Source organism: Colletotrichum scovillei, assembly GCF_011075155.1.
Source record: "Colletotrichum scovillei strain TJNH1 chromosome Unknown Contig00004, whole genome shotgun sequence".
NCBI classification, from domain to species: Eukaryota; Fungi; Ascomycota; class Sordariomycetes; order Glomerellales; family Glomerellaceae; genus Colletotrichum; species Colletotrichum scovillei.
In genome coordinates, this window is record NW_023336262.1 from 2554923 (window position 1) to 2576447 (window position 21525).

Sequence of the window (21525 nt, forward strand, 5' to 3'; positions counted from 1 at the left end):
AATTGCGATCGAGCGCCATGCCACACTCTAGCGGACTGAAGATCCCTGCTCAGACGAACTTGAGTGGGGGAAGCGGTTCCTGACTTCCCGTCCCCCCTTCTGCTTTGCTTTTTTGCTGCGGCTTGTTCAGTCAAATCGATGCAATGCTGCGCTGCTGCCGCCGCTTGGCTTCGCATTCTCTTTTCTGTCTGCCTGCCTGTCTGCAACGCCAACACCCAACGCCCGTGTCCACTTCCACCTCAACTCCAAAACGGCTGTCTGGCAAGTCCCCTTGTAATCGCGCAAGTGCCGTTTTTTCCCTCATGAAGTTCGTTCAGGGGTCGGTTCGGAGATGATTTTGGATCCGTCGACCACAATCTTGATTGCGCCGATGAGCCGTCCCTCAAGTCCCCTCTCCCCCGGCCGATAAGTCAAGGTACTAACTAAAGTAAGGTAAGCACATAAGGTATTAGTTAGCGAGTATTGACTTGCAGCGTGTCTGGTCTGCCGCCGCCGCGCGTGCCCGCCACCCAACTGCACCAACCGTACGGAGCACTTCCGTATTGAAAACGAGACAGCCTGGGGACCGAGGGACCACCAGTTAGTAGCATGCAGAGTCAACATGATGAAACATAGTGCTCTTTTCGTCCTCAGGCATACGTACAGCACATTACGACTTGGCATTGGCCAAAGCGTCTGGGTCGCAACCCCCGTGACAGTGGGCACCCCTTGCTGCCTTCGCTCGCGCTCGGTTATGACGGGAATACGTAAAAAGCCAATGGTTATTTCCAGCCACACCAGCTCTCTGCTCAGCCACAATCACTCGCCACATCCAGCACCCAAGTGAAATGCAGAGTTGCATCAACTCGGCCGAGACGGCGGCAGAGCCCCGGGCCTGACCAGGATACTGCAAATTCGACAGTGGACAGGGCATCTCGGAGACAGGCTCTCCTTCTTGTCTCAGAAAGACCGCCGTCGCTGGCTTCGAGAACAATCCTTGGCCCCCAATCTCACCACCTTGAAATGAACGTCAGGGTCGAGCTAACTGACTAGAGAATCCCGCGAAACACCTGGAAGCGTGGAAGAGTAGCAATGGGCCAGTAAATAGGATCAGGAACGGACGCCACCGTAGTTCAAGAGACCGCTTGCGATAGCCTGAAATCTTACTCTTGCTGCTCCAAGTAGTTGATCTTCGTCAGAGGAGGCGCTCTATCCTGGGACGTCGAGAGTGGAAGCTCTGGGCAGTGGCACCGACACGCACGTCCCAGAAGAAGACCGTCTGGACGTCTAGAAGGGTAATTGAATTCACAGCTGCAGCCCAGTACAATGCAGGGCTCGTCTGATGTGAGACCTATGCTAGTAACTTGACCTGTGCAATAGTCAAGCCCAACGACCTTGCGTTGATCGCGCAGTCTTTGAATGACTTCGTGGATCAGGGCAGATGTCGCATTCCTAGGTATGTTGACATGGATTAAGAGACACGCCCGTCAAAGGTTGGAAATTTCCCATGTCGTCACCAGTCTCGGAAATTTGATCATGGCCATAAAAGCATCGATAATGTTGAAGTCTACTATGGAGTCATAGTCCAGAACTTTCTCGATTCTTTCTCCAGGCCAGGGCTCGACCCCGAATCTCATCGTCATCATACATATTGGCTGGCCCCCATCTTCGTTCCCTCATGGCCCCTATCGTCGTATAAGTCCTTCCAAAGAAAACCTGCCAACGCCTAACCGGGTTGTTTCGCAATCAAGGTATCATCTGTGTGTTCGCAAGTCGTCGTACTCATGACAGTCAAAGAAGTTTCACGCCTCTCCGCCTCGAACTCTTCCAACCCTTCGGAACCCAAACCCCATTATCTTTCATCATCATCATCCGTCTATTTTCCGGGCGGCGGGCCAGCGGGCGGAGCGTACGAATCCCGCTGGTAGGCGTTTTGCGGCTGCTGCAGGTGAATACCCTCGTTGTGACCGCTGTAGTATCCATCGTTGGGGTTGAACGTGGTGCCAGTGTACTGAGGTTGCTGCTGAGCGGGTCCGTAAGCCGGCGGCGGGTTCTGGTAGGCGCCGCCCTGCTGGGGGTAGCCCGCGTATCCTTGCTGCTGGCCGTTGTACGGCTGGTTGTAGGCGTAAGTGCCCTGCTGGTTATGCTTGTTGTTGTTGCTCATCCATCCGGTGCCGTAGAAGGGCTGAACGCCGCGCTTTCTGCGACGGCGAGAGTTCATGCAGCTACATCACAAAAACGTCGGTTAGCCGTGATGAACGAATGCAATGGGAGGTCGTGCCAGAAGACGGGAAATAGCACTGGGGGAGTACCCTAACAAGATGAGGATCAGAAGTGCGATGCCGACGACGACGGCGGCGAGGACCCAGCGGCCCCACCAGTACCATGCGCCGCGTTCATAGCATGCTCCGTTTCTGTAGACTTGACCGGAGCTGCAGTAGAATTGTCTGCGGGATTGACGTTAGCGTCCGGAGGGCATCGCCGGGGGTGTTGATGTATGCAGGGTCTTGCAGATCCATTTCGGATGGCATGCAATGAGGGCAGGAAGGAGAAGGCTTACCTCTTGTCGAGTGAGTCGATGGGAAAGGGTAGAATGTGAACGTTGCCTACAGCGTCCGCCATCTTGATGACCGTGATGTTGTCGCTGGACGGGAAGTTTCTTATTCGTGGCCCCTCGATATTGAAGGTATGGAAAAGGGTGGCCTCTCAGTGGTATGCCGAACTTCTTATGCTGTCGTTGGTGGACAGGGTTCTGGTGCGGCGAATAAAGAAAAGACGAGATGTAAACGGCAGGAGCAGCTGTCTGGGGAGAAGCTTCATCCGACTATTGTATTCCTTGTCTGTGCTTTAGAAGAACCCAACAGCTCACTTTTGCGTGGCGTTTGCTATGCTTTTCGTTGGCGGGGAGGGAAGATGGCGAGTGATGTTCAATGACGTGATGGCTTTTGACGTCCAGTCCGTATGGGCGAGATCCGGTCTAGAGCTCTCGGTCGTGCACAAAAATTAAGGTAAGTTGTACCCGTGGAGAATAGGTAGCGTAGGTAGGTTTTGGTGGGAGGATTGCGGCCTATTTAGAGTGCAATGCGAGACAATCCAAGGTTGAATTAATCAAATAAGAATTTGGATAGTTCCTGTTATGTATCCGTATCCGCAATGTAGGAAGGCAGCAGCGAAGCGCCAGAAGAGAGAGTCAAGACGTTTAGGTTTTTGATTAAGTACAAGGTTGATTGATGGAAAAGACTCTTGAGAAAAAATTAGACGGGGGTACGAGGAAGAGGGGGGAAAAGAGGGATCCAAGTTATATTTCGCCCGACGGCGTGATGAAGAAAGCCAAGCAAACCGTCGCCAGACAAAAGCGACGTCTTGGAGGCTGGGCAGTCACTTGGCCCCAAAGCCATTGCGTGGCCTCCCTCCTCTGCCCAGACTTCGCACACTTGGTCCCCCGGCGAAGCTTCCAGTGATGCCCACACCTTCCTTAGAGCGTGGCCACTCACGATTCACCACCGTCACCAGTCATGAGGTACCTACAGGCTAACAGGCCTACCTTACTTACCTTGCCGTGCTTGCCTTACGGATGGACTCATCATGGGTGGTATGGAATTAGGTACAATGATTGTACTTCCATTGTCAGCCCTCAGCAGCGAAAGTCCCCTCCGACCACACTCTACCGCCGAGTCACCACCAAGCATCTCCAGTGAATCGAATGAATGGGGCCCCCGTCCGGTTAGTTTTCCCTCCGTTCCCGCCGATGTTTTGTTTGGACGGGATGCTTTTTCGTCTGAATCTACCTTAGTATACGTCTCTCTCTCTCTCGCGCGCGGACACTCACCAACTTCACCAAGAAGCTAACGGTCCTCCTCCAAGACACGAACCCATCAAAGCCCCATGCAAGGTACCAACTGGCAACCGCGGATCCTCTCCTCTTCCTCAGGCCATCAAGGGCCCAATACACTATAGTTCACCCAGTCCCAAACTATCCAATAACCCATCACGTCGCCCGGCAATAGTTCTCGTCGAGTCATCGGGGCTCCGGTATCGAATGTGGCTGTGTTCGCCCTTTTCGCCCTCTCGCCTTCTCGTCACCCAGAGAGGCCCGGCCAACGCCCAGTAGCCCACAAGGTGAATAACCGTGGTACCATGGCCTTCGTGAACGAATCGCAAAAGAGCCACTACCGTTTCGGTAAACGAACAAGACAAGAAGCAGAAGAACCTGAGCAAAAAAAGAAAGAATGGGGCTTCAAGGCGGCGCCTGACATCACCGGCACGAGCGAGGCTTGGCCGTCTCCATTCAATTATTGCGCGCCTCCTCTTACCCAACAGCGGTACATTTGGCCGCGGACCCATCAACCGCATCCTCCTCCCAAGGGTTCCTCGTTCACCTGTGGCGATGCCGCGGTAGCGTGACCTCTCCAACCGGGAAGCCTGTGGTGAGGTACAGTAAATAGCCTTTTCCCCCGCGAACCGCCGCTGGGAATTGTAATCATTGCTCACCAAAAAGCCTAACGTGCCTCAATAACATGCGGCCTTCACGGCGGCCCTCTGAGAGTTGGGTTGTTGTTCACCACAACCAACACCATCCCCACCGAGCAAACTGGGCGGTGCACGCCTCGCGAGCTTATTCCAACAAGTTTCCACAAAAAACATCCTCTTATTTGTCATTTACTCGTTGTGTTTCTCTCGTTCACTCATTCTTAGCATGGCAATCATCTTGTCATCCACTTTGCAGTCGCCGTCCCTGGCTTACCTCAGTATTGTGGCAGTGTGGGTTTTTTCAACATTCGTTTGCGGCTTCCGTCTTAGAAGTCCAAGAGCCGGCCTCACCGGCGACGACATACCGGGGGTGGGATCCGGGCAAGGTAAGCTGAAATCACCGCAGCAGACCGATATCTTTCGGTCGTGATCTACCTTACCTGAGCTTGCGGTACATCGTGAACCACAGGGAGAAGCTAGAACAGACCTCTGCGTTCAGTTCCTCTGCTTTCAGCTGGCATGTCTGCCCTCGCTCACCAGTCACCCCACGCGTACCACTGCCAGACACAACTCTAAAGAACCCGGTCACCCGCGACCCGCGAATCCCGGATGTTCTGGAAGAAACGGGAGCTACTCAGACAGCAGAGTCGAAGGCACTGCCGCACTGGCTGGCTACTGACGCTGAGGTGGTGCGGCCGCTCTCCCCTCCCCACCTCGCTCCGCCCAACGCCGGTGACCCCACTACCTTAAGGGACCTTTTACCCAAATGCTGAGATCCACCTCGCCGCAAACAGCAGCCAGCTTCTCTCCAGCTTCTTCGACAAATCCTCGTATACTTGTCCCAGATGATGAGCAGCTTCCCTTCTCTTGAAACTTTCCCTTGGAATAAGGCAACAAATACACTGTAATCTCTCCAAAAAAGACAGACCAGCCTGCAAAGAACCAAGGGTCCATCCCGCGGACCAACAGCTCAATACAGAATGCCCGTGGTCCCAATTTCTAGCACAGCAACTCGACTCGGGCTCGATCAACTGCAACCCGCTACTCATCGCCAAGACTGTTTCCAAAACTTCTAGGCACAACTCTTTCTCGGTATGTCGGCCAGGTTGCCGCGCACTTGGGACGGTCTCAAACCCTTCCTCCGCTCCGTCACCTGAAAGTTTCCGCGACACTCCGGCAACACAAACCCGGCCTTGGCGATCAACTGCCTGTTTCTTTCACCTAATCTCGAGAGTGAGTCTTGTCAAATGGCATATGTCTTTAGATATCTTCACTCTCAAAACTTCAGGAAAGATTTGTTGGGATTCGAGGTACGCTCTTGACATCAAAAAAGTGTAGTCTCTCTACGGACATACGGACCCCAAGCGCTGTTCACCGAGTGAGGGCATGATTCCAGCAGGCGCTGTGAAACACAACCGGTTGACGAATAAACGGAACCCCGGATTTGCCTCCGGACTCGGCCCTGGCCCTCACATTTTCCCCATGTGATCCCTGACCTTTACCCCAGTCCTTCAATAGCCAGATGAAGGATGAGGAACAAACATGCGTCGTGGCCTGATGGCAAAATCCCAAGTGACCGCTGCAGGTCTCAAAACAAAAATCGCAAAAATGGACATGCTCAGCGTCCAACTGAGAGCCGCTCGTGACCCGTAAACACCGATTCGTCGTGACTTTTAGTATCCCTCATGCCGGACTTTGTCGAAAATGAAACCAAACCGAGTCCACACTCCCCAAACGCCGTACCGCCGCTTATGTTGAAAAAGGTATGCGTGTACTTGAAAAGAAAACCCTCGCTTATTTGGGGAACGTGAACCGGGAGGTAATCTTCTCGGGCTCCTTCTTGCCAGACGTCGCTGTCGTCTGCTGCTGCCGCGCCGCGAGGTCGGCAATCTTCTCTCGGGCCTTCATGAGGCTGCTGTTGTCCTGCTGCTTGAGCTTCGCGCGGATCTCGTATAGTGCCATCAGGGTCGATGCGCGGTCCATATCATCTTCGGCCTGTTCATCACCCGTCATGTAAGCTCTCTGTCCCGTTCCAAGTAGTGGTTGTTGTTGGTGCTGCTGCAAGGTGGTGGTGGTAGTGCTTCGTACATCTGAGTCCCTCTTGGGCGTGCCTGGGATGGAGCCCTGGGCCGAGTTGGAGCGCGACAAGGCGGGCGGGCTCATCATGATGCGACGGCCGAACTTGTCGACGCGGGCGGGCGAAGCGGTGCCTGTACCTGTCCGCGAGGTCTGGGAACTGTGCGTGTGAACGCGGCGGAGTTCATCGGTGGGCCGCCTGGGCAGTCCGGGGGCGGCGGGGTTGGCGCTGGTCTTCTCAACCGTCTGGATGGCCTTGTTTGCGGTGACGAGAGCGGCTGCCGCGTTGGGTTCCTGTGTCGGAATGAGGTCATCAGCACTTCTGTAGGCAGGACAAATGGGCGAGTTGAGGAAAAGTTTATTGCGGATCTGCTTCCTTCCCATGAGCCCCTGCAGCCGCCGAAGCGCCCAGCGCATCGCATCGCAGAGGGAGTTACATGGGCGAGTCAGAGAATGCGACCGGGACGAGAATCGACAATAGTAGAGAGTAGGGAACGAGGGAAACAAACGGCTGCGTTGAGGCTGCTCAGGTCGGCAAGCATCTGCGCCAGCTGGAGGCTCTCCATGGCGACTTTTAGTGTTGGGTCTGCGGATTCTTGTTGTTGGTGGTCTCGTGTCGTGTAGTGCGTAGAATGGAGAATGCTGTCAATTAACAATGCAGTGTTGATTAATGGGCTAAGAGTGGATGCAGGCAGTTAGCAGTGAATTTGGCCGAGAGGAGAGTGAAAGTGGGTGGATCTGGGCAGGGAATGGACATGGAGCATCATAGCATGGGGCATAAGGTAGAACCCACCGACGCCGTCATTCCAGGTCAAGGCTAAGGAGACTTTTTGACTTTTACGGCCAGGTACCACTGGCCACAAGTGCCTGACAGTGAGGCTCTTTGTGTCGGGTCTGTGAGAGATGTCAGAGGTGGGGGAGAAGGGACAGAGCGGAGGGTGCGTGAGCTAGTGTTAAGGGCTGCGCTGTTATGTGTTTGTGTGTGTATATGTTTTGGCTAAGGTGTGATGATGAATAGGAAAAGGGCAGGTATTCACCGCGTAGCGATGTTGATAAACAAATTTGGCAGCAATGATCAGGCTGTGTGTGGAAGGTGACTTAGGTTGATGGAGGACCAATGCCACCTTGAAATGTGATGTGTGAGGTGTGCCCTATGGCATGGGGTACGCAGTGACGATACGTATATCACAGTAGAGTACGGGGATATGGGGAAAGATCAAAGACATCAACGTCTACCCCGCCGGAGACAAGGTAAAGGAATAGTTCCAAGTGGCAGATGGCAGCAACAAAGTGTCCTTACTGGGCCTTTCATTGGCCAACCATCGGATCCGGTGCAATGGTCTGTCACTTTCAACTCTGTCTTCCCAGGTGAAGGTACCTGGTAGGTCGGTAGGTAAGGTACCTTGACTTGAGTCCAAGTCGATGACCAAATCCACGAAACCGAGCTGGAGGGAGGGAAGGAAGCGGGGTGAGAGACACAAGGCACCTTCCCCACACTGGGCCATTTCAGCCACATTGAGCACCCCAGGCCCTTCCTTGTCCCCGCTGTCTTCTGGCCACTCATGCGACTGCTGGAACATCTGTCGCCTGCTCTCCCCGACCGGTTGGGCGGGAAGTGTCTCCCCCGAAGCTTCAAGTCGATCCCGTCCAATCGAGGCCAGCTTCAATCCAATCCAGTCAGTTCCCAGAGTGGCAGACTGCCAGATCTCGCCTGCATTGGACTGCTTTCTGCACAGGCCCTTCTCATAGGTATGCAAGCTTCAATGGTTGCCGCCGATTGACGCATCCGTCCTCCGAATCGCCTGGACCAGATTGGCAAGCCTCCGTGCCTAGTGCCGGCAGGTCTCCCGACGCACCCAACTTTCCAACCAGTGCAAAATCTGACTAAGCATCCTCGAGCCTCCCAGGCCTGCGTTCCCCGGTTATTCGGAGAATCCGACACTGGCTCCGGCATCGCTTCGGCATCCTTTCCGAAGCTCGTTATCAACCTCACGCCTTCTCATAAATCAACAGACCTCAAATCTTGCAAGAATCTGTAACTCGAGGAGACGCAAATCACAACCGCCAAGATGTCCATGGTTTTCAGACGCTCAATGGCTACCGCCGCCTCATTGAAGAGGGCCGGTAAGGTCATGTGCATTGGCCGCAACTACGCGTGAGTGATTCGTCAACAGCCTCTTGACTCTCACAAACATGAGATGCGGGCACAGAAAGGAGAAGAGAGGGCTAACAACCAATTCATAGTGATCACGTCAAGGAGCTCAACAACACTCGCCCCAAGCAGCCCTTCTTCTTTCTTAAGCCCACCTCCTCTATCCTCCTTCCTGGAGCGGGCCCAGTGCTGAGACCCAAGGGCGTCGACATGCACTATGAGGTCGAGCTCGCTCTCATCCTCGGCAAGCAGGTCAAGGATCTCAAGGCCGATGACCACAAAGGCGCCATCGACGCCATTGAGGGTTCGTCTCACTTACTCGGGGGACATCATCCCCCTTCTTGCTCTCACACCTACTGACACCCAAGACAGCCTACGCCCTCGCCATCGACATGACGGCACGTAACAACCAAAACGAGGCCAAGAAGAAGGGTCTCCCCTGGTCCATCGCTAAGGGCTTCGACACGTTCCTGCCCATGAGCGACATCATCAAGAAATCCGCCATCCCCGACCCCCACGACATTGAGCTCTTCCTCAAGGTCAACGACGTCGTCAAGCAGGAAGGCTCCACCAACCTCATGCTCTTCCAGATCCCCCGCATCCTCAGCGACATCTCCAAGGTCATGACTCTCGAGGCCGGCGACATCGTCTTGACCGGAACCCCCGCCGGCGTCGGCCCGGCCGTGCCCGGTGACGTGATCCGCGCCGGTCTCCGTGTCGGCGGCAAGGAGCTGGCCGAGGCCAAGATTGAGGTTGCCGTTGAAGAGTCTCCTAGCTCGTACGAGTTTGCTGAGACGTAAGTGTTGGTTTATGATGAAAACAGGGAAGTGGCCTATCGAGAGAAGGGGGAGGGTTTGAGCGATTTATCTGCAATGTTTCACGGAAAAGTCATGTAGGGTCTCACATAAAAAGGGGCCCGAGGTGCGAAAATCCCCATCTGGATCATCTAGATCATCATGATCGCATGTACTTTTAAATCATATAGACCGTCTGCTCGCCTTCGCCTACAACAAATACCCAAACCTTAAAGATCACAAATCTGACCTCAGAGACGAAACAGCTCTCTCTCACCCGCTCATCCACTCATCGAAAGGTAGCGCAGGTCACTTCACTCCAAGTTAGGATCCTTGATTGACCCAGGCTTCGGCGCCGCCTCAGCAACAACCCCACACTTCTTACACGTCCTCGCCCCGTCGTCAGCCTTGAACGCCTCAACAGCAGCCTTGATCTGCGTGCCGAGGTCGGTGCAGTGGAAAGCCGCCTCGTGTACGACCTCGCGGCAGGACTCGCAGTACCAGCGCATGCGATCGATGGAGCCTTCCGGTCGTCGCTGCTCGAGCACGACGCCGACCGTGTCGGCGAAGCGGACGGGGTTGTGCGGGGTGTTGCCGGGGAGCAGGAACATGTCGCCCTCGCGGATGATGACGTCCTTGAAGACGCCCTCGTCGACGACCTTGAGCATCATTGCGCCCTTGTACTGGTAGAACCACTCGGGCGTCTGGTTGATGTGGTAGTCTGTTCGGGCGTTGGGGCCGCCGACGATCTAAGGCTCGGCGTCAGAGTGATGATGAAGATGGTGGGGGCGGGGGCGAGGGGTCAAGGGGATGAGTTTTGAGTTGTTGTGCTTACCATGACTGTGAAGTCCTCATTGTAGACGCAGTAGTTGTTGATTGGGGGTTTGAGGAGGTGGGAGTTCTCCTCTAGCCTGAGTGCGTGAGAGAGACGTTAACATCAATTGAGCCCCATTGCGAATAGCCTCACAATCGCATGCTAAACAGAGCTAGGTGGCATAGGTTGAGTTGGAACTCACCACTTGGGCAGGTTGACTGGGGGTCCAAGCATGATGGCTGCTTGTCGTGTCGTGAGTCACTTGAGCTTGTTTCGCGTTTTAATGAAAACTCTTCTTTGTAAAACTCCGTCGTCAATGATTCAACAATTGTGGGTTGCCGAAGTTGAAGATGAAGATGAAATCGGGTGGTGAGGCTATGAGAAGGTCGAGATAAGTTGATACCCTCCCCTCCTTCACTTCCGTGGCGAATGAGATATTTAGGCTTTGGATGACTACTACAACTCAATGATGAGGCTGCATTTATCAGCCGCCAGAGCTCTCATTCCGGACGAGCCCGGCGGAGCCACTGGAGAGAGTTGCGGGCCGCCCACAGCGGCGGGTAAGGTAAAGTGCGACAATCTATGAAGGTGTTGGAGGAAACCTCCATACAGTTACAGAGAGATGTGAAATGGATATCAACATATTCTCATCGCTGACAGCCACATGTTAAAGGTCGGAATCACTCCATATGGTTAGTCCTTCACGAGCTTTGGGATGCTGGTTCACCGGCACAGTCAGCCATAGATTGGCAGTTGGTAATAGTATCCGTACGTAGAGTAGCTGAGTATTAGGTAGGTCATAGGTAGACTGAAGACTCCGGGCAACCGAGAGCGAGCGGCGACAATGACCGCGACCCCTCTCACTAGAAATAACCCCGCCATACCAACACGTCCCAGGCTTCGAGGCTCCATTGTGTAACCCCAGGTACGATTTCCAACGAGAGAGAACATTACAAGTAGAATGTCACTGGTAAGCCACCTGGCCGGTCCCATGTGACGCCCGGCCTGGCACGTCTGAGAGTGTGATGGGGGAAGGAGGGGACCACCCGCCCCGCCCTACCCGTCTCGTCCAGCGCCCACTTACCCGCCTCACGGATTGTCGATCTTACAATCCGCCTCCAGGAAGACGGCGTCTGAGTCTCACAGCATCAGTGCAGGGCATCACCATCCTACAAACCTGCATGCTCTAGCCCCTGCCTACTTAAGCAGCATTCTACGCAGTAGAGTTTCGGGCGTGTGCAGGACGGCAAGAAGAATACAAGAGACATTTCAGACGAGTCAACGCCTTAGCCGCCGCGACGGTCTCTTACAGGCCTTACCCAGCCAGCATCCCGCCTCTTCACGTCTCTCTCAAAAGCCCCCCCTCGAGTCTCACGAGGACAAGCTATTCCGCCTTAGCCCCAGCACGTCAGCTTCCCCCGTTTGATTTAGTTTTCGCTAAAGTATTCTTTGTTATGCTCGTACACAGACAGCCTGCTACTGACCACTTCCCTACACCGACACAGCAGCGGCAAGCGTGCTAAAGGTTCTGGAAGGTAAAGTGTTGGCTGGTAAGGTAGATGGAGAGGCAGCGCAAGAAGGGAACACCCCGTCTCAGAGGCTGGGAACCTGCGCACATTTGAGCGAGTTTCCATCTCATCCCCAAAAGCCACGGGCCGCCACCCCTTCTTCAGCCTTAGTCGTGAACGTGCAGGATAGCTTGTACATATTCTCCGGTAAAACATTACTTTGCAATAAACGATAACATATTTTTCCACTCTTCAGCAATTTTCCACCGTTTTCTCTTTCCCGGCAGTCATCAACCGAATCGTTGCTAGCTCCCGCTCCGTACAGATACAAGATCGCTGGACACCATCGGAACCCCTACCACCACGGTACCACCCCCGCGAAACCCGTACCCTTACCGTTATCCATTCTGGAACCGACATACCCCCGGTCCCGCATATCTCACTGAGGTGACTGACCGACCGACCGACCACGCACTGGGCAGACGCAACCTCTCCTTTTCAACAACACATCACCCATCTCGAAACCGTACCGAACGAAGCACGCAATATCCCAATTTACCTGCTAGAAAATCCTACAACGAGCTTTCGATAACCAAGCCTTCCCTCGAGAACCACCCCAAATACCGATCAGTATGGACCACGCGCACATGGATCACTCAAAGATGGACCACTCCGCCATGGACCACGGCGACATGGGAGGCCATGGAATGGGAGGCGGCATGGGCGACCGGTGCAGTATGAACGTACGTTTCTTCACATATCCCGTCATACCTGCGCATGCCATGTGCTCCCTCTACAACTTCCTCTTCGAACTATCGCGGAATCCCCTCGCGGCGGCCCCTCAGTTCTCCACGAGCCGGCCGTAGAGCTCCTCTCCGCAATTCGCTCCTCGGAGCTCAATGTCAAGATGAAAGCACAGCTCAAAGCTAACCCGCGTTCTCTTCTAGATGCTTTTCACCTGGGACACCAAGAACCTCTGCATCGTCTTCCGCCAATGGCACGTCCGCTCCACCAGCGGCCTCGTCATCTCGCTCCTCCTCGTCGTCGCACTCGCCGCAGGCTACGAAGCCCTCCGCGCCGCATCCCGTCGTTACGAGAACTCTGTGAACAAGCGCGTCGACTCGCTCCCGAGTAAGCACCCTCTCTCCTCCCGGCAGTCGCCACCACACATACATATACATAAACCTGTATCACACACATCCTCTGTATACCAAACAAACTACCTTTCGCCCATGATCCTACGCCCACATGCTTCCCATCTTCCACATACACATTACCTTGAAAGCTGCGCTCCCCAACCTAGCGCCCCTCTTTCCGAACGACGTAGAGGTGGACCTCGGGCGAGCGCATACATCCCCTCACTCCCCTTTGCATCAAACGTGATACCGAACACAAATGAGCTAAGAAGTCTTGTGTCTTTCGAGGCGTCGCTGGAACCGTTACTGAGACAACCCCCTTCCTATGGACAGGACGCGAACAGGCAGAGGCCAGCAGGAGCGCACACCTCGTCAAGGCCGCCCTCTACGCCGCCCAGAACTTTTACGCCTTTATGCTCATGTGAGTTTTGAACCCTTTTCCCCTTTTCCCAGTTTTGCGTGCCATTTTGGATGCAGCTGGCTTTTTTTCTCGATGGAGGAAAGAGGCGAGTTTGGAAGATGCGCAAGTTAGAGAGAAGAAGGAAATTCGGCACGATGCAAGGAAGAAGCGGCTGACGAGAAACAGGCTCGTTTTCATGACATACAACGGCTGGGTCATGGTCGCCGTCGCCATCGGTGCGTTTGTGGGATACGCCGCCTTCGGAAGCTCAACCTCCTCGACCAAGGATAACGCATGCCATTGATCGGATTCCCCTTACTTTCGCACAAGGTCCCGGGCGGCCTCGACAAACCATAGACATGCTTTTGTATTTTCCCCTTGCACAATAGGTTCTTTTGGAATATCAACGGTGGAGGGGCGTTCATCGATCTGTTTTGATTTTTATAGCATTAGCTTCCGACTCCCTATAGGCCGAAGACAGGCGGCGGCGGTTGAGTCTAGCAACACAAAGAGACCCCCCCCCCCTTTTAATATGGGGGACAGGACTCGGAATACATATGATGTGCTCAAGCAAATATTCATTCATCGTGGCGGCTGCGGTTGCTCTAACTGCGGCTGCAGACTCTATATATGTGATTTCTACATATTGAAGGCGGGCGATGCATATAAACACCCCCAGATCCTGACTCTCTATCCCGCCCCAACAACACAACGGACTACGTACGTCACATCTTCGCAGGCTCCGCCTTCTCCCCCCTCCCACCCTCCGCAGTCGTACTCGTCGAATTCGTCGTCGTCTCATCCCTCTTCCTCTTCTTCTCCACCAAGCTCCCCTCCCTCTCCGCCTGCAGAATAATCTCCTCGTCGCCAAAGTGCCCGTTGCACTCAAACTCGGGATTTTTCCCGTACGCGATGCGCGCGCAGTCGACGAGCATATGCGCCGTCAGGCCCCACACTTTGAACCGCCCGCCACCCTCTTTATCCTTCTCCTCTTCCAACTTCTCGGCGAGGTTGCTCTGCGGGTGATCCACCTCCATAGTATTTCCCGGCGTCGTGACGCGCTGGTCGTCGACGGGGACGTAGAAGTTGTGTACGCGCCAGGGGTGTTCTTTCCACTGGATCCAGCTGCCGTCGTACCAGTGGCCCGGCGGGAGGACTTTCGATGACGAGGACGGGAGGTCGGCGTCCTTGGACCGGAGAAAGTTCTGAAAGGGCGCGGAGAAGACGGCGGCGACCTCTTTGGCGTCCAGGCGCGGGATCATGCGCTCCTCGACGAGGGGGCTCGGGTCGTCTTCGTCCGGGTCCTCGTCGGCATGGAGGAAGGCGACGCAGGGGCGGACGACGAGTTCCGTGCGGGCGAGGTTGTAGGGGAGGTAGCAGAGGGGTTCGATCTTGAAGGGTTTCGGGATGCGGGCGTCGTCCATGGGCAGGCCGATTTCCTCCCACGCTTCTCTCCTTGCGATTTCGTCTGTTGCGGTGGTTAACTACACGGCCTATACACTTGTTGACAGCGTGGGCGGTGGACCCCGTTGGTATCACGACTTACACGGTGTTTCTTGCAGTGTATCCGCCTTGCCTCCCGGGAAGGCAGCGTGCCCGGAGAAACTGCGCAGGCTGGCCGCGCGCATCGTGATGACGACGCGCAGGTCGCCTCTGCGGTCGGCGTAGAGGAGAATCAAAACGGCCGCTCGGCGGCTTACGGGGAGTCTGTCCCAGAGCGGGAATGCGGGCGGTACATATCGTCTCAGGCGGGCGATGGCCGCCTTGGAGCGCATTAGCATCCTGTTTGCGCAGAGATACATGGCCGGCAGAGGTGCTTCATGTACTGAAACGATAAGATACAACAAAAGGAAAGGAAAGACAGAACAGCGAAGATGGGCAAGAGACGGCGTGCGAGGGAGCGGACGCGAGAGGAAGGAGAGGAAGGGCCAAGAGGGCATCAAGTCATGAGTTCACGGGGTGATACAGCGCTTGATATGCGGCGACATGATGATGGGCAGCAAGATAGAGCAGGAGGGGGGTAACAGGGCGTGAGAATATAGCTTCACTTTGGGGAGATATAATACATGAATGGTGATAGGTTGAGGAACACATGCAAAAAAGCGAGATCGGGGTGACTGCAACGCTGCATCTAGGTCGCATCGACCCCAACTCCAATCTACATGGACATCTAAGGGGGAGTTCATGGGGAAGCAGGAAGCAGACGGAGCGAAGAGAATCAAGAAGGTAACTAACCGCAGATACTGAGTTGAGGGGAGCCATGGCTCCAGCATCCCAGTAGCTCGTAACCTCTTCGTGATCGTCGAGGATGAGGATACCCTCTGGGTTGGGGTTACCGTTGTCGTCGGTGTCGTTGTTGTCGTTCGTCTCGTTAGTAGCAGCAGTAGTGGTGGCGGCCGGATCCTTGGCGGCAGCGGCAGCGGCGAGCGAGGTCTTGATCTCGTGGACCTCCTGATCCGTCGGTGGCGTGGCCTCGTCTAGCTGCTGCTGGTGCTGCAGGGCTGGCGACGCCGTCGCGGTGCTGCTGGTGGTCGTTGTAGTCGTAGTCGTAGTGGAAGACGCAGTATTACTGGTGTTGGTTCCCGTGGTTGCTGCAGCGTCTTCGGAGAGGGACGGAGGGGAGGTTGGGGCCGGCGAGGGGTCCGTCGCGGCCGCTTGGCTCATTTCTCGGTCTTATCTATCCGATGGGGGGTGGGGGAGGGAAGAAGAGGAGAGGAGGATGAGGGGGAGGAAGAGGTGCAGGTTTGCAACTCTATCTGCGCACCTATGGATCGAATGAGATGAGGATGGAAGGGGGTTGTTATGAGGAGTAGGTAAGCGTGGGCGTGTGATTGAGTGTGAACGGGAGCTCCGGTTAGAGGTCCGGACGAAGGATGGCCGACACGAGGAAGCGAGGTCCAGGAAGAATGCGGCGTTCAAGCGTTCAGCGGTCGTGCGCGGGGAGAGTCAAGGGTGGTGGAGGAAGAGGAGGGGGGCGGCTGCGCGTGTTCTTGCCTAGAAGGTCACGGACGTGAGACGTGGTTGGAGGAGGGTGAATGACGGAGTTGCTGTGTGCTTATCCAAGGCAACCTAAGGTAAGGTCTTTCAGAGTGTGTATGGAGTATGTATTGTGGTTGGAGTTGGAGAAAAGGAGGAGGAAACCGAGGGCCCAGAACAGTCAGTCACCTTGTGCGAGCGTGTGTCTTGGGGAAAGTTGTTGGAAAAAGCGCCGAGCCGAATTGCGGGGGTGGGGTTAGTTAAGATATCCCGAAGAGCCAAGTAGCCGGGGCAGTATGGAAGTACGGAATGAGTCAACAGCAAGTGCCTAGGGACAGCAGTCAAATGAGACATCCTTCCGAGATCTCATTCTGAGGTATCACTTCTGCCCTGAAGGCTTACTTATGGTCAAATCTCATTGGGTCGGCAAGCTAAGGCATCTTGTTTCCGTGGGAAGCAGGTTACAACCATAAGGTACCGTACCTAGGTAAAGCATGTCACCGGGTACCTTATGACTCCAAGGTACGTCTCGGCGGGTCTCTCACCTGAAGCTCGGCAGCCCGCGGCCCGGCGAACACGGAGGTCCCACGGAGCTTGCCATAACCCAAACTTGTCATTGGTCCGGGTTGACGTCTTACATGGGAATGCGGGACTCTTTCCCGCTATTACTTATCGATTACTTTATTACAGGAGGGGGAGCTGTTCACGTCACATAGCTTCGGGCGCATTCAGACTTTGGCTTTGCATCCACCGGATTCGTCTGCATATTGTAGAAAGTAGAGATTATCTTCTTTCACTCCCTATAGATTGTTCTTGGTAGGAATGTCTATCTAAAGGTAAAGTAGTCATCTGGACTTTTGCCAGGTTTCATGGATTGACAGAGACGTAACACGCACACTGCCCAAACAATGACAAACGCTTCTTCGCTTTTCAGAAAGGACAAGGAAGAGGCAGACAGACCAGCGAGCAGTCTAGACACCCCCCTCCCATGACAAACAAGCAACGCTAAACACACAAACGCCGAGACATGACACCATCCCAAGTCTTCTGGCCCAAGCCAGCTGTTCCCTCCCTTGACGCGGACCAGATGGTTCGCATCCCAAGGTACCTTACCCAGCGTCCTAAGCAACGCGGGCAGTCCGCGCCCCGAAACGCCACGCCGGCGCCGTCCCATAGTGCCCGGCTTACACTACTCGAGCGTGCTACCCTCCGGTATCACCCGGATGCTCTGCCGTAGATTTTCCCTCCGCCGTTCATCCTTAGTCAGAACCATCGAGTTCGCTGTCCTCTTGAATTGAGCCGCCAGGCCCTGCATTGAACGCCGGCTGCTCATCCTCTTCAGTCCGGGTCCAGCTTGTGTAGGTGAGTCGGGCACCGGCGTAGTTGTGGTGCTGCGAGGTTCTGACGTCGGCGGTAAGTCGGTTCCTGTCGTGCCCTCTGAAACCACCCTCCTGTGCTCGCCGCTCCATCGGAATACGCGAGAAAGGGCGTCCGAGTATTTGACCCGTAGACGGTCGTCGTCCATCGAGTGTGCGTGCATATCCGGGTGAAGCGACCTCAAAGACTGCTTTCCCACGGTAGAGCCCGTCCCAGGGCCCAGTGATGACGGTGACTGAGGGGTCGTGTTGATACCCGTGGGTGGCCGCTTCCTACCAGACTGAAGCACCTTGGCCGCGAAACTCAGCCTATTCTTTGGCGGCCGAATAGAACTCCGCCCTGACTCCATGCTGTCTCGGGAAGATCCCGCAGTCTTCTTCGCCGAGTTCGCAATCGATGTCGCCGTCGCGTGGTAGAGGTCCTTGGCCCCCACGTAACTGACTTCCATATGGTTATTTCGCCGTGCGGGAAGCGTCTCGAAGTGGTGCATACCAGGCGATCTCAGGCATCCAATCTCAGAGTCCCGACGTCGCGGGCTCGCTTCGTCAAAGTCCAATATCTCTACCCGAGGCGGCACCGGAGATGCAGGTATCCACGACGGGTGGTTCCTCCGTGAACTGGGACTAAAGTCCCATTCACTGCTATCAGGTTCCGAGTCGTCGTCGTAGTCGTCGATCAAGCTCAAAGTTCGGGCTGGCTCCGAAGTCGATGCCGGCTTCTCCGAACTAGGCTTCTCTGTGCTGTGAACACTGCTGGACTTGTCGGGTGTAGCTGGCATCAGCGTTTCCGAGACCAACGGTGAACGAGGTGGCCGGGGGGGCGTTGGAGTGAAGCCACTAAAGTCAACATCCAGCCCAGTGATTTGTTTGATCTTTGCCGATGATCGATGAAGAGTACACGGGCTTGTAATTGGTGTAGAGAGACGCCGGACAGCCAATTTTCTGATTTCTGGTTCGGGTCGACGACTCTGAGGCGAGCAACTCCTGTGTTCTGATCTTGGTGATACAGGTGATAAGGGAGTCGGGCTATGCTGAATCAAGATTGTGCTGATCTCATTCTCCAGTCTCTCGATTGTCTCGGATCCCTCGGTAGGTTCCAATCTCGAAGGGGACGGTGATGGCGTCGTCCTGGCACGACTTCGCGACCTCGAGGAATTCCTTGTAGTCGATTTTGTTTCGATGGATATAGCTGAAGTAACTGACATGGCCGACATGACAGAAAAGGCCGAAACTTGGCGATAAAATCCTGGGCGGAGAGGAGGCAGCGGCGGGAGAGGTTTCTTGTCGTAAGTGCCTCTCGGCTGCTGAGGAGGCAGCTCGCCTCCCGGCGGTATTGCAATCTCCAAACCAGGCGGAAGCTGGCTGGGAATAATTCGAGGCTCCATGATGGTGGACATCTTGAAAAAGCGGCGGGTTTCGTCGATGTGGTGTGGTAAGAGGGAAAACGAAGCAGGAAAGTGTCGCCTAGGACGAAATCCGGGATTCTGGCGCAATATGTCCCATGCCACTGGTAGCCACCGGTTCAAATGACAAAGCTGATGACCGAGACACTTTGATCGGATGCGGCCAGACGATTTTCTAGAAGTGAACTCGAAGTTCTTTGTCGGACTTGTTGACTGAATCGGGAATGGCTAGCTTCGAGGGAATGACTCTGTCGACAAAGGAGGCTTCTATGCAAAGTGCAGGCCAAGCAGTATCAATCAGCCTCCGTCAGGTAAGGCCGCTTCGGTTCCAGTCCAAAAAATCCGCAATCTCTAGAAACGTGCTCTTCCCCATGAAATGATTTGGGCGAGAGCCAGATTTGAAAAGAGTTTGTTCTCGAGGGGCCCGGATCACTGTATCTATATTCGAAGCAGACAAAGCCCCCCAGCCGCCCGCCGTCCAGATCGGATATTGCCATGCTGGACGTTGTTTGCCAACAATATTGAGCCACCTTTACGCCATCCAATGAACTCAATCAGTGGCCACACCTATCCCGTTACCTGCTTAAATCAGTTTGCTTGTTTGTTCGTGTTGCCCCATGGTAAAGGATGTCGGGATGCATCAAGAACTCCCCCCGATCATGTCCTTGCAAGTCGTTGGATCACAGGGCTGACGCAGTGGTTATCCTGCTCCCTGTGCCACCCCTGGCTTCCCACCTGATGAACCACTTGCTCCATATTAGTAGACGCGGGACGGTAGGATCATGAGTTTAATCGACTTTGACAGCGTAGAACAAGGGTGTTATTGGAGGATCCCACCATGGATGCTTGGCTGGTATTCCAAGGCTCGGGTAGTACTAGCTTCATCAACCGTCAAAAGACACTCAGTCATTATAACCGCGAGCCATCAAGAGGGACAAAGAAGCCAAGAAAACTGTTGCGCCGCGTGCTGGGCGACAAACACGCTACTCTTCAATCTGAAGAAGCGCCTCCATATTGGAAACCGGCAAGCCGTGCTGTCTAGAGTGGAGGTAAATCGCATGGCTGTGAGAGGCATGCAATACAGCAGAAAGCTGAGCGCTCCTATCTTCTTCACCAGCGAATCTGCAGTATCATTATGCCGTACAATCGAATTCCCAAAAGTGCATCGACGACGTTGGTAACTAGGCAAGTTGCGCCCGCAGGCCTTCTCCAAACCTCTGACCCGACTCCATGGCTCGAGCTAGATGATCTCAATCGGCGGCATGGGTAGAGGAATCCCGGCCTCCCCCGCCGACCTCGCCGGAGTTTGCAATCAAATGAAGATGGGTCTGCCAAGATAACCCCGTGGGGCTTCGTTAGTGATGAGCCGCTTTTTCCGGGACGAGGGCGATCTTGGAGATCTTCCGCTGGCCTTCTGAGACACAGGGATTGAATAATCGTCTCTCGGCTAGCACCATGAGCCTGACTGAACCCTCCTCTGCACTCCGTACATGCTGATATAAGTTAGGTAGGTATTGGAAGATCTCCAGAGCTTGGCCGTTGAAACATGGAAGAACCGTTTGAGGGGCTGGATCTTGAATGCATTCGGGACAAGAAATGGCACATGGCCTGACAAAACTTCTGATTTGGTAGGTGTTTCCGCGTCATGGAACCGCAAACGGAACGAGATATTGCGGACCCCTCGTTCAGCAGACCATGGGCGGGCCGCTGCTGCTCTGTATGACGTTATCTTTGGAATCCATCTCCGGTGCCGGTCTGGACCCGGAAGACCGGAGAGAGATAGACTTTTCTATGTTTGGAAGCTTTTCAACCAGTTTATTCCATTTCCGACGTTAAAAATATGACTGTCTGGTGTCTGGCCTCGAGGGTCTTCATCACATGAGTAAAGTCGTCTGCGGGCTGTCGCCAACCAGTCTGTAAGTCTCAGTCAAACTCGGTGACGAGACAGTGCAAGCGCTGTCCCGCGCTCCGAGAATGAATCTTTCACGAAAAGGTCTTTGAGGCTCGGGGCGAGATCACTTGGCGGGTGCCATGAGAAGTGGCGCATCGATTCTCCCTGACTGGACGTGCTTCGTGACGGGCCGCGGCCCGGTAACTTTTCCTCGACGACGCACTGGATGGCAAGACAAGCAGCGGGGCGTACCCCGGAGCTCCCAATTAAGAAATCAGTCTTGATCAATGAAGTGCTGAACACAAGCACAAATTCGTCCCAATTATGCAAAGACGAAGTTGGATGGGCATTTCCAAAGTGCTCAAGCCTAACCCACATCGGTCCATCCCTAGCTAGTCGCTCAGAGCTCCCCAGAGCGGGCTTTGTGAGAGACCTAGACGAGAAGGTCTTCCTAAGCCAAAGAACATTTGTACGGTATACCCAGAACGGGCCAGAGACGGTGGATTGTCGGAAGTCGGACTTTGATGCCTGGACTAACATTGCAAGCCGC

General features: G+C 54.7%; 6 protein-coding genes across 6 annotated transcripts; 1 reads left to right on the plus strand and 5 right to left on the minus strand.

The window, feature by feature from the left end:
* Positions 1-675: 675 nt before the first annotated feature.
* On the minus strand, positions 676-3302 carry HER10_EVM0013301 (uncharacterized protein). Its single transcript, XM_035482663.1, has 3 exons — positions 2540-3302; positions 2292-2426; positions 676-2204 (listed from the first exon to the last, which is right to left on the minus strand). The coding sequence occupies exons 1-3, from the start codon at positions 2599-2601 to the stop codon at positions 1856-1858; spliced, it is 546 nt and encodes a 181-aa protein (XP_035335524.1). The 5' UTR covers positions 2602-3302; the 3' UTR covers positions 676-1855.
* A 1948-nt stretch (positions 3303-5250) lies between these two features.
* Positions 5251-7615, minus strand: HER10_EVM0012467 (uncharacterized protein). Its single transcript, XM_035481861.1, has one exon. It carries the CDS (start codon positions 6940-6942, stop codon positions 6244-6246), a length of 699 nt encoding a protein of 232 aa, XP_035335456.1. The 5' UTR covers positions 6943-7615; the 3' UTR covers positions 5251-6243.
* Positions 7616-8594: 979 nt separating this feature from the next.
* HER10_EVM0011809 (fumarylacetoacetate hydrolase) lies at positions 8595-9477 on the plus strand (the record flags this gene model as incomplete). Its single annotated transcript, XM_035481228.1, has 3 exons — positions 8595-8680; positions 8770-8981; positions 9050-9477. The coding sequence occupies 3 exons, from the start codon at positions 8595-8597 to the stop codon at positions 9475-9477; spliced, it is 726 nt and encodes a 241-aa protein (XP_035335403.1).
* Positions 9478-9785: 308 nt separating this feature from the next.
* Positions 9786-10519, minus strand: HER10_EVM0006470 (3-hydroxyanthranilate 3,4-dioxygenase; the record flags this gene model as incomplete). The annotated part of the gene is made up of 3 exons (XM_035476053.1): positions 9786-10220; positions 10307-10382; positions 10488-10519. The coding sequence occupies 3 exons, from the start codon at positions 10517-10519 to the stop codon at positions 9786-9788; spliced, it is 543 nt and encodes a 180-aa protein (XP_035335016.1).
* Positions 10520-12558: 2039 nt separating this feature from the next.
* On the minus strand, positions 12559-16637 carry HER10_EVM0011925 (NUDIX domain-containing protein; the record flags this gene model as incomplete). The annotated part of the gene is made up of 4 exons (XM_035481335.1): positions 15565-16637; positions 14876-15092; positions 14093-14797; positions 12559-12596 (listed from the first exon to the last, which is right to left on the minus strand). The coding sequence occupies exons 1-4, from the start codon at positions 15991-15993 to the stop codon at positions 12559-12561; spliced, it is 1389 nt and encodes a 462-aa protein (XP_035335412.1). The 5' UTR covers positions 15994-16637.
* Positions 16638-17092: 455 nt separating this feature from the next.
* Positions 17093-19277, minus strand: HER10_EVM0011851 (uncharacterized protein). The gene has a single exon (XM_035481267.1). The coding sequence runs from the start codon at positions 19076-19078 to the stop codon at positions 17495-17497; it is 1584 nt and encodes a 527-aa protein (XP_035335407.1). The 5' UTR covers positions 19079-19277; the 3' UTR covers positions 17093-17494.
* Positions 19278-21525: the final 2248 nt, after the last annotated feature.

What these genes read in the sequence shown, in the direction of transcription:
- HER10_EVM0011851 (XM_035481267.1), bottom strand. Translation starts at nt 19,078, where the DNA reads ATGTCCACCATCATGGAGCCTCGAATTATTCCCAGCCAGCTTCCGCCT.
- HER10_EVM0012467 (XM_035481861.1), bottom strand. Translation starts at nt 6,942, where the DNA reads ATGCGCTGGGCGCTTCGGCGGCTGCAGGGGCTCATGGGAAGGAAGCAG.
- HER10_EVM0013301 (XM_035482663.1), bottom strand. Translation starts at nt 2,601, where the DNA reads ATGGCGGACGCTGTAGGCAACGTTCACATTCTACCCTTTCCCATCGAC. An exon ending in ATCGACTCACTCGACAAGAG is followed by an intron (nt 2,427 to 2,539) that starts GTAAGCCTTCTC and finishes TCAATCCCGCAG; the next exon opens with ACAATTCTACTGCAGCTCCG. An exon ending in CTGATCCTCATCTTGTTAGG is followed by an intron (nt 2,205 to 2,291) that starts GTACTCCCCCAG and finishes TTTGTGATGTAG; the next exon opens with CTGCATGAACTCTCGCCGTC.